This window comes from Pygoscelis adeliae, unplaced genomic scaffold, assembly GCF_000699105.1.
Source record: "Pygoscelis adeliae isolate BGI_AS28 unplaced genomic scaffold, ASM69910v1 Scaffold34, whole genome shotgun sequence".
Classification (NCBI taxonomy): domain Eukaryota; kingdom Metazoa; phylum Chordata; class Aves; order Sphenisciformes; family Spheniscidae; genus Pygoscelis; species Pygoscelis adeliae.
Genome location: NW_008824658.1, coordinates 2,018,587 through 2,028,652, shown reverse-complemented (window position 1 = coordinate 2,028,652; position 10,066 = coordinate 2,018,587). Strand labels below are relative to the sequence as shown.

General features: G+C 54.5%; 1 protein-coding gene across 1 annotated transcript in view; it reads left to right on the top strand.

The window, feature by feature from the left end:
- The window catches only part of SLC6A7 (solute carrier family 6 (neurotransmitter transporter), member 7), a 16,682-nt gene that overhangs the window by 3,665 nt on the left and 2,951 nt on the right, over positions 1–10,066 (top strand). The window contains exons 2-8 of the mRNA XM_009322750.1: positions 4,832–5,012; positions 6,240–6,371; positions 6,943–7,177; positions 7,712–7,850; positions 8,150–8,284; positions 8,923–9,026; positions 9,607–9,731. Of these exons, the coding sequence (XP_009321025.1) occupies positions 4,832–5,012; positions 6,240–6,371; positions 6,943–7,177; positions 7,712–7,850; positions 8,150–8,284; positions 8,923–9,026; positions 9,607–9,731 (1,051 nt within the window). The remainder of the gene's footprint in view (positions 1–4,831; positions 5,013–6,239; positions 6,372–6,942; positions 7,178–7,711; positions 7,851–8,149; positions 8,285–8,922; positions 9,027–9,606; positions 9,732–10,066) is intronic.

Genomic DNA, 10,066 nt, shown 5'->3' with positions numbered 1-10,066 from the left:
GGGGGGGGGGGGGGGCGGCGGCCCCCCCCAGCCACAAGCTCCCTCGTGGGGACACGCTGCTGGTGGTGGGTGAGCCCTTCCCAGAGCATGCCAGGCAGCAACCCAGTGCTCTGAGCCCCCTGGGCTCTGCCCTCTGCCAAACTGTGCCTGCTAACCACGGGGCAGGGTGACTCCAACCCGTGCCAGCCTTCAGATGAACAAAAACCCAGGAGAGTTTCATCCCTGCCAGGAAATTCCTAGGGTATTGGGACATGATGTAAAAAAGCCAGCAGTGGCCTGGTGAAAGCCAGCAGCTATCTGATGGCCCTGGCAGCCTCAGGGCTGCCTACCTTTCTCCGCTGTTATTTGGAGGCATCGTCTGGCTCTTCCCTCTCCTCCCCTTTCCCACAAATTGCTTTTTCAGATGACTGTGACTGCAAGTTCCATTAAAAGTTGTCTTTGTCCCTTCCAAAGGCTTTCTGAGATACTTGAATTCCTCTGCTGCTGGTGATCCTGTTTAACATTTATTCAGGAATTCATTTAGTCCCACAGCGATCAGCTGGAATGGAAAGCAGATGTCTCCGGAGTTATTTTCCCCATTCCCAGCGCTGCTCAGGGCCCTGCTGTCCTTCATTACCCAAAAATACTCTTGCTGAGCTCCAGACGGAGAGCCTGGTGCTCGCAGCCACCCGGCACCTTGGGACCACCGTGTCCGACGCTGGCATCGGGCTTTTCCGGAGCCGACCGTGGCCGATGGAGGAGTTTGCACAGCCCCGGCTGCAGCACCCACCCCGGGACCCCGACAGCCTCCTCTCCCTCTCTTTATGATCCACTTCCCATCGGTGAGCCGGGAGTTTTAAGCCTTCTCACCAGACATGTTTTAGACATATGGAAATTCCTCTTTAATAGAGAAGATCTTTCTCGGGCTCTAAGGATTTCAGGTCGGCTTTTGCATAATAGTATTTCCAGAAGAGCTGAGTGGATGTTTTTTATTTGTTTGATTATTTGCTTTGGGGATTATTTGGTAGAAACGGACTAAAGCCCATGGAGGCCAGTGGTGGGAGCCAGGATTTGGGCTGCCCCTCCCTGTACCCGGCCAGGCTGCCGAGCACCATCCTCCTGCCTGAGCCGCTGCCCTCCTCTGCCTGCCACAAACTGCCTCAAACCTTCCCCGCTCCTTCCCCAGGGTTTTCGGATGAAAGACCATAAGCATTTGCAGCTGTGCATACTCCCTGCGCTCTGGACATCGCTGTAACGAGTTTCCTTCAGCCTCAGCAATCTCCAGCCCCCAAACCCCCTGCGCTGGCTCCAGCATCGCTTGCTCCCTCTCCTGGCATGTGCTGTGATCCCCGGCTGGGGGAAACCGGGTTAGCGCAGCCCTTCAAGGGGCTCTTCCATGCCATAGAGATGCTTTAGTTACTTCGCTTTCTAAGCGATATTACATTTGAATTAATTTTTATGCTGTGGGGTTTTTTTTTCTCGAAGAGATTAACAAGCAATTCAAACTAATCTGAAGTGACTCACACTTTACAGACGCGCTGTGCTCGCACACGGCTCGGATCTGCAGGGGAGAAATCTGGCGTCAGGTGGCATTTCTCCCAGTCGAAGGCTGCAGTCCACACACAAAACACTGACAAAATAACCCCACAGTGCCAGTTTGAATGGAGACAAAATATGATGAAAAAGTAACTGTAATCTGGCTGTTTTTTCATGGATACAGCTGACTTTTGCACTGGTTTAATTAAATTGGTTTACAGGAAATGATTAGCATAGGGCAATTTCCTTATGGAATCCAGCTCTTATCTTGGCAGAGACTAAAGTGCTTTTTCTTCTCGGTGACCTTTGCTTTGCTGACTTCTTTGGGAGCATCTTCTGGTGAATAATGGAAAGTGGTGCCGCGTTCAAAGAGGACGTGGTTGCCAAGGGAGCTGTTAGTCCTCGTCTGTTTATAACCGCGAGACAGGAGCCCAATTTGAAAGATGGCAGTTGACGGTGGAAAGCACTAGAGCAATATCGTGGCACTAGAGCACTTCAGCTGCTGCTGAAAAAGAGAATTCCTGTTATGACAAAGGCTGAAAGGGAGCATTAATCCTAAAAAAAGGGCTGGAATCGAGCCGGTGCGTGAGATTTCCAGCAGCCTTAAGTAGAGAGGTGTGCATCTCTCTGCTATTTGGGACAAAGATGGACTGGAATCCTTAAATACTGCATTTTGCAGTTCATTTTAAGTCAAGCAAATAGGCCAGGTTTTCTGTGATTTCTATGGAAAGGCTATGATTTGGGGCATTTTGGGGCATCACAGTCATGGAGCAGCCTCTATGTGTGTTTTCCAGCAGCATCCGCGGCCCGTGCCTCCCCCACCTGCCCGATGGGGACTGCAATGTCACCGTCCTTGGGGTCTATCCGACTCCTGAGCAGTCTCTGCTTTCTGCCCTGGGGTCCCAAATTTAAACTGCAGAGCTCCAGCTGAAGATATTACTAAGGGGGGCAGTCATCACTGAGACACGGGTGACAAACTACATCCCATGGTCTTTGAAAAGGGTGACTGAGACGGGGACCAGGCCACGTACAGTTTGGAAAAAGTCCAGCTGGTTCCTTTCTTTTCTTTTTGTTGCTTCTGTGTTGATTTCCCTGCTACATCTGACGGATGGGCACCTGCATTTCATCAGGTCACGCGGCTCCACTGGTGCCCTCTTGCAGCTGTTTAGGATTCAGGCAGAGGTGCAGGAATTAGGCGAGAGGATTTAATGATCTCCCAGCATCCCTGCTTGCTGTTTTTCTGTGATGCAAACCTGGAAAACGAGAGCTCCCCAGGCAGCGTGATGGACTGGGAAGCATTTTTCGGGAGGAAGACCAAACTGTGATGGCCCCGTAGCTCCTGTCCCCACCTGGCAGGGACCTTTGTGAATACAGGTTTTCCCAGCTGAAACTTCTGGGGGGGATGTTGCAGAGCAGTCTGTCCATCACCCGCAAACACAGGTTGCTGCGAGTCATGCCCGCTGTGCGCGCTGGGTTAATTAGCAGGCATGGCCACGGTTTGGAGAAGTTGCTAAGCCGGAGAGCTGTCTTAAACAGCTGCAGGAGGGCTGCCAGGTAGCAACGGTTTTATAGCAACAGTATTATATTTGGGTCACATTTTGGCTCTTCAGCCTGTGTTGCTGAAGCTTTTCTTCTGTGATGTTGGCATCCAGCGGGGATGGGCTTTTAACGGTGGGTTTTAGTGTGACGCCTTTGCTCGGGTTGTGCACTTCAGGTTGGCTTTGGGAAGAGTTTGCCCTGGTTCGTCCTGTTTGCACACCGGGTGGGGATGGGTTCACCTCCATGTTCGGTGCCTTTGGCTGGAGGAGCAGGGTGCACCCTGCGAAGGGTGGGAGCATGCGGCCATCGCCATCGGCAACACAGCTCCTTGTCTCCATGGGAACCGGCAGCAGGAGCATCCTGCGGTCCAGCCGGAGATTTTCCAGCGGAGGAGCACAAGGAGGAAGAGGAGGAGGAGGAGGAGGAGGAGGAGGAGGAGAGGAGGTGGCTGCCACTTTCCTCGGGGCTGCGGCAGGGCAGCGCTGGGCTCTGCTCACCAGCCAGCTCTGATCTCCCCAGGGGATGGAGGTCTGCTGTGGGCTCTGAGCACACGTGCAGACTGGTGGCCAGGGGACCCGCACCTCGTTCTGTCTGAACATCCCATGGGCTCGTTCCCTATGATCCGTGAACTCAGGGACATGGAGGTGGCTGCCTTTTCCTTTTGAGAGTCCAGGAGGTAGGGGAGGCTCCCAAATGGGCTCCTTCTGCCCTGGTCCTTGTGCCCTGTCAGCAGTGACCCCAGCATCCTTCTGTCTCTATGCCTCAATACCAGCCAAAGCCGACAAACCCTCAGGCAGGGGCACAGCAACACAGTGGCACAGGGGCAGGATCCTCATCCCACCCCTTTTTGCTGCCCAGTCTTGCCGAGGGGATATCTGCGACGGGACTTCACCCGGCAGCTGCTGGCTGAGGCTTTCAGCTTTGGTGACTGCCGGTGGGATGGGAGCCGGCAGGGATGCCCTCCCCGCTCTCCCAGGGTCAGGAGGTTGGGGAAGCTCAGACAGCCCGAACATCTCATTGCAGACCTGATGTGCGCACACACACAGATGGCAGGGAGCCTTCCTGGTGCATCACCCCAACCTAAATGTATTGCAGGACTTGCACCTCCTTCTTGCAGAGCTGAGGCAGCTCCAGTAAGGAAGAGAATGGGTTATTCCCCTGCCTGCTGAAGAGCTGCCTGTGCCTCACTCATCCAGGGCAGATTAGGAAAGCTGGAAGAAGCTTGCTCAGCAGGGACATTTGGGAGCGTGTCACTAAATCCCCACAGTGTAGGCTTTTGGCAGCTGGAAAAACATGAAAAACACACTGAGCATTTAATGGCAGCCGAGTGCCCGGCACAGCCGGGGCTGAGGGCATCACGCTCCCTGGCACGCTGGCAATGCTTCTTCCCCTGCTGTCCTTGTGCCCATGCCCTGCAGGAGATCAGGAAAGTTTATCATGGCCCCTTGAAAGGATTTCTTGGGAAACTGGGGTTGCAAGATGAGTCCTGGCCTCCCAGGGTGAACCGGGGCCATCCTGCCTTTCCCAGGGGAGCTCTGGCCTTGCGGGATCGCATTTATCCCCTTTCCTCGCAGAGCAGGACATCGGCTGGGGTGGTGCACAGAGAACTGCCGGGACAGGGTGTCCTCAAGGGACAAGTGTCAATGCTGTGACTCGGGGTCACCAATTCAAACCTGAGCTCTTGGCGCTCCTTCCCTCTCTCCCACTCTTCATCCCCTGTTTTTATTCCTTCCTCAACCCCCGGGTGCCCTCTCCCATCCCCTGCTCTCTCGCTCAGCCGGTGACGCCAGAGCTCCTGGTGAGCCCCAGCAGCCAGGACGGGGACCTGGGCTCCGAGTGTCCGGAAGACAGAGGGAACTGGACGGGGCGGCTGGATTTCCTCCTCTCCTGCATCGGATACTGCGTGGGACTCGGGAACGTCTGGAGGTTCCCCTACAGGGCTTACACCAATGGAGGAGGTACTCGGGCATCCTTTGGAGTGGCCACGTCGCCCTCTTGCTGAGCTGGGCTGGTGGGACATGCCTCTGAAGAGATGCCCCTTCTCCTTCTTGGGGCTGGGAAGTAGCATTTGTGGTTGTGGGGTGAAGCCTCCTCCTGCCCCCCATGCTTGCTGTAGGGCATTAACCACCTGTACCCATGTGTGGAAGGGACTCAGCAGCCCATCTCTGCACTCACGGCTTTGGAGACATCCCCAGCTCCGTGCTGGACTGAATACCACCTGAGCATCCCCCTTGGTTTCCAATAGCTTCTTGGTCTGGTGTCCTCCGGGACTCAGCAGGGTCAGCAAATGCTTCCCAAGTATCGAAGGAGGGGAGCGAGCCTTTTGCAATGCAAGAGCCCAGTGTGATGGTGCAAAGTGACCAGCTTGTTCAACTACTCCCAGAGTAACTGCTTGTCACATTGCTGTGGTTTAATGTGACAGCAGCTGGCAACCCAGCACCACACAGCCGCTCGCTCACTCCCCCCGCAGCGGGATGGGGGGAAGAGAATTGGAAAGATAACAGCGAGAAAACTCGTGGGTTGAGATAAAGACAGTTTAATGGGTAAAGCAAAAGCCGCGCACGCAAGCAAAGCAAAACAAGGAATTCATTCACTCCTTCCCATCGGCAGGCAGGTGTTCAGCCATCTCCAGGAAAGCTGCCGAGCATGACGCTATATGCTGTGGAATATCCCTTGGGTCAGTTGGGGTCAGCTGTCCCGGCTGTGTCCCCTCTCAGCTCCTTGTGCCCCCCCCAGCCTGCTCGCTGGTGGGGTGGGGCGAGAGGCAAAAAAGGCCTTGACTCCGTGTCAGCACTGCTCAGCAGTAACGAAAACATCCCTGTGTTATCAACACCCTTTCCAGCACAAATCCAAAACACAGCCCCATGCTAGCTACTATGGAGAAAATTAACTCTATCCCAGCCACAACCAGCACACACATGCAATAATAATTGGACAATTTCAGGGTGTTTGTGAAAGTTTCAAGGAGAAAAAAGAGTCTGTGTGGAGGAGGAAAGCATGGCACCGGGTGAATCCCAGCCCCTTCCTCCTGCACTAATGGTGAGCTGCTGCCCCTTGCTGTCTTCCAGATTTTGGTGTAGGTCTCTCAGGGCCACAGATGTTGAATGAACTTTATTCCTTGTCATAGGTGGGCTTTAGGTGTTTGCTCTGTGTTATTTTTAGGGTGTTTTTCTTGCTTCTTGCAGGAGCTTTCCTGGTTCCTTACTTCATCATGCTGGCCATCTGCGGGATCCCCATCTTCTTCATGGAGCTGTCGCTTGGCCAGTTCTCCAGCCTGGGGCCACTCGCCGTCTGGAAGATAAGCCCTCTCTTTAAAGGTGCGTGAGTGAAGTCCAGAGCCTCTGCAGGGCCTCTGGAAGAGCTGCTTGATGAGGACATGGACCAGCAGCATCGTCCCATCATCCTCAAAGCTCTTGTTAGAATCAAAGGTTAAATCCTGGGGGAATCCTGGTGGAGCAGGCTGGACTTCTGGGTTAGCTGTTTTAGTAGCTGCAAGGTATATATAAGATCTGTCAGTCTTCATGATGTCATGATCAGCTCTAGAGATTGTATGAAAATTACTAAGCCAGCTAGTTTACAATATACAGCATCAAAGCTAAGCAATGACTCTTAAAGACAAAGGTAAGAATAAAGCATTCCAAAAAGGTCAAATCAAATACTTTTACTCTCAACATTAAGTTGGAGTAAAATCATCTGTATGATGCAATAGATCCTCAATTCAGAGAAGGCATGTCCAGAGGGTATAATGGCAATAAGAGGCTTCCCCCACCAGGCGAACCTCTGACTGGTTAAACATTTGGCTGCTGAGATCCAGTGTCTGACCCCGTTTTGGAAGTGCTCCGCTCCAGAGAGATGGCTCACTCCTTCTTTACCCTCTCCTTTCTCCAGGCGTTGGCATGGGCACGATCCTCATCGTCTCCCTGGTGGCCATTTACTACAATATGATCATTGCTTACGTTCTCTTCTACCTCTTTGCATCCCTCACAAGCGACTTGCCCTGGCAGCACTGCGGCAACTGGTGGAACACCGACCTGTGCCTGGACCACCACGTCATCAAGGTGGGGAACACCACCTTCCCCGTCAACATCACCAACACCGTCAGCCCCAGTGAGGAGTACTGGAGGTAAAGACGTCAGCCTGACCTGGCCGTGGGGACATGGTTGGCATCCAGCTGGGGAGAGCGTGGGGATGGGATGAGGGGTGAAGGTGTGTGCTGCACATCTCATGGCATGGTGGACACCCATGGTGGGTGCTGTGGGTGTCATGATGGGCTCTTGGGGTCAGCTGTGGGTGATATCTCAGTTTAGCCATTGGGATCATGCCCCTGGGACGTGGAAGGTGTCCACGATCTAGCGCTGCTTTCTTGGCCTGGAGATACGTTAGACTGGAATGCATCCCATGCCTGGACTGGCTGGGAATTTGCTCTCAAGCCGCCAGGCATTCCCTCTGGGCTCTTTAACGCTTGGTGGAGAAATCACACCGACTGCTCCCCTTCCCCGGCAAATAGCTGCCAGCGCCTTGTTGCTCTTGTCTCATTGCTGAGATTTTTGACAAGGTTATTTTTTGCAGCAGAGGCATTGCTAGGTTCAGAGGGAGTCTCGGGAAGATGGCGGGGGGTGCCTGCGGCTGCTCACTTGCGGTTCTCCTTTCACCCTAGCCGGTACGTCCTGCACATCCAAGGGAGCTCTGGGATCGGGGATCCCGGGAGGATCCGCTGGAACTTGTGTCTGTGTCTGCTCCTTTCTTGGACTATCGTCTATCTGTGCATCCTAAAGGGAGTCAAATCCTCTGGCAAGGTAAGGGCTGGACAGTCCCTTTCGGGGGGATCTACAGCGATGCTCACCAGTGCCTGCGATTCTCTGCACATCTGTTAAAGTGAGACCCATAAACAGCATCAGCTGGACACAGGCCACTTCGGGGATGGCTTGCGCACCCAGACCCCGGCAGGGCTGACACCACCACTGGCCCTGCTGCCTCCCAAGGACCCCAGCACTGCAGGGTGATGGGGTGTCCCACCCCGGGGACAGGGCTGGAGGGGAGCGCTCGTGCTGTGCTCTCGCTCCCGGCTCTCCCAGCTGGTTCTGCTCTCCCGCAGGTCGTGTACTTCACTGCCACCTTCCCGTACCTCATCCTGGTGATGCTGCTCATTCGTGGTGTGACCCTGGAGGGGGCCTGGAAGGGGATCCGGTTTTACCTCACGCCCCAGTTTGACCACTTGCTGTCTTCCAAGGTGAGCAGGATCTTGTGCAATTTGTTCAAGACACAAAAATGAACCTTATCCTGCCACCTCCAGCATGCAGCAGAGCTGGTTCTCTTACTCAGGTGCTTTTTCTGGCCATTCCCCGGCCTGAAGTCCTCTCTCTTGGTTGCTCCCAGACCAAAAACATTTGCCTTTCAGCAATGTGCATTTGCTCCACACCTTGTCTATACTGCTCTTCCCACCTGGCCCAGCCCCATGCCTGCGTTTCTAGCTGTCCATGCAGGGGAAGACGTGCTTATCACCTCCCCTGGGTACCAGGACCATGGGCAGGATGAGTCCAGCCCCTGTGACGGGCTGGGGGTGGCGATGGGTGCCTGTGGTGGATTTGGCTGTTCTGTTTTTCTTGGCATGCGGAGTGGGGAGTTTCCTTGGGTCAGCAGGCCAGCTCGGCTCTAAAACACTCTTGTCGACCCTTCTGCTATCCAGCTGTGCCACTACGAGTGGTGAGCGTGTTAGCGAGGAAAGGCAAAGACCCCGCGGGCTTTGCGTGTCTGGAGGGCTGGGGAAGATGTGCCGGGGGCTCTGGGGAAGCATATTTCCAACTCCCTTTTCCTCGGGGTTGTGGTGTCCAAACCCTTGCTCTCCTCAGGTCTGTTTCCTTCCCCCAGGTGTGGATCGAGGCAGCCTTGCAGATTTTCTACTCCCTTGGGGTAGGCTTTGGGGGCCTCCTCACCTTCGCCTCGTACAACACCTTCCATCAGAATATCTACAGGTGGGAGCCAGCTGCTGTCTCTTAAAAATTGTGGGTTGAGGGGAGCCATGAAAACCTCAGCTGGTGGGTTCAAAGTCAGCAGAAGCACGCGGTGCAGCGCAGTCACCCAGCACTGCTCCTTGCCTAAGCACCTTACAGATACCTGGCAGCTTGCACAGGCTCAAGAGGGACAGAGGGATCTCTGGAAGAAAATTCTCCTAAGTGTCAAGACACAGTGCCTGGCTCAGAAGTTTTGGGCTGCAGGTGCTGAAGGCTGAGGATATTTGAGGCTAGTTGTGCATGTTTGTCCTGTCCCCAGCATCCATTGCAGGTCACCAGCAGAGAGGAGAATCTGGCTGTTGGACATTTGGGCTGATTCCCTCCACTGGGGAAAACAAGCTTGGGAGGAACCCCACAAAATGACCCATGTCATTAGATATATGCTCCTTTTGACCCTGGAAAACACATGCCAAGAGAGGCCCTGGGGGAGAATCACACCGGGTCACCTTACTGTGGCACCTGGGACTGGCGATGCCACCATGCACTGGTGTGGGGTGGGAAGGAGTGGGCATGTTCAGAGCATCTTCTTTCTCCTCTACAGAGACACGTTCATAGTGACCTTGGGCAATGCCATCACCAGCATCCTGGCAGGGTTTGCCATCTTCTCTGTTTTGGGATACATGTCCCAGGAGCTTGGGGTCCCTGTTAACCAGGTGGCAAAAGCAGGTAAGGCCAAATGAAGACCCTTTCTCCTTCACCCTCTGCCTGGGAGCACTGAGGAGCATCCCTTCCAGAATGGAAGGCATCTGAGGGTGTCAGCATGAGGGCTGGAGCTGTATGCTCAGCTGGCCGAGGGGAGGGAAGAGAGGAAACCGGTTCCTGACATGCAAACCTTGAGCAGCACCAAGTGATGTCTAATAAAGGCCTGAGCAAGGAGCAGGCTGGCTCTCCTGCACCTCTGCACCCTCTGCTGCAGGACCTCTCCTGCCCATCTTGCAAGAGCGCCGGCAGGTCCCCGCCACAGGGCCCCTCTCCTCCCCTCCCCTATCCGCGCCCTCACC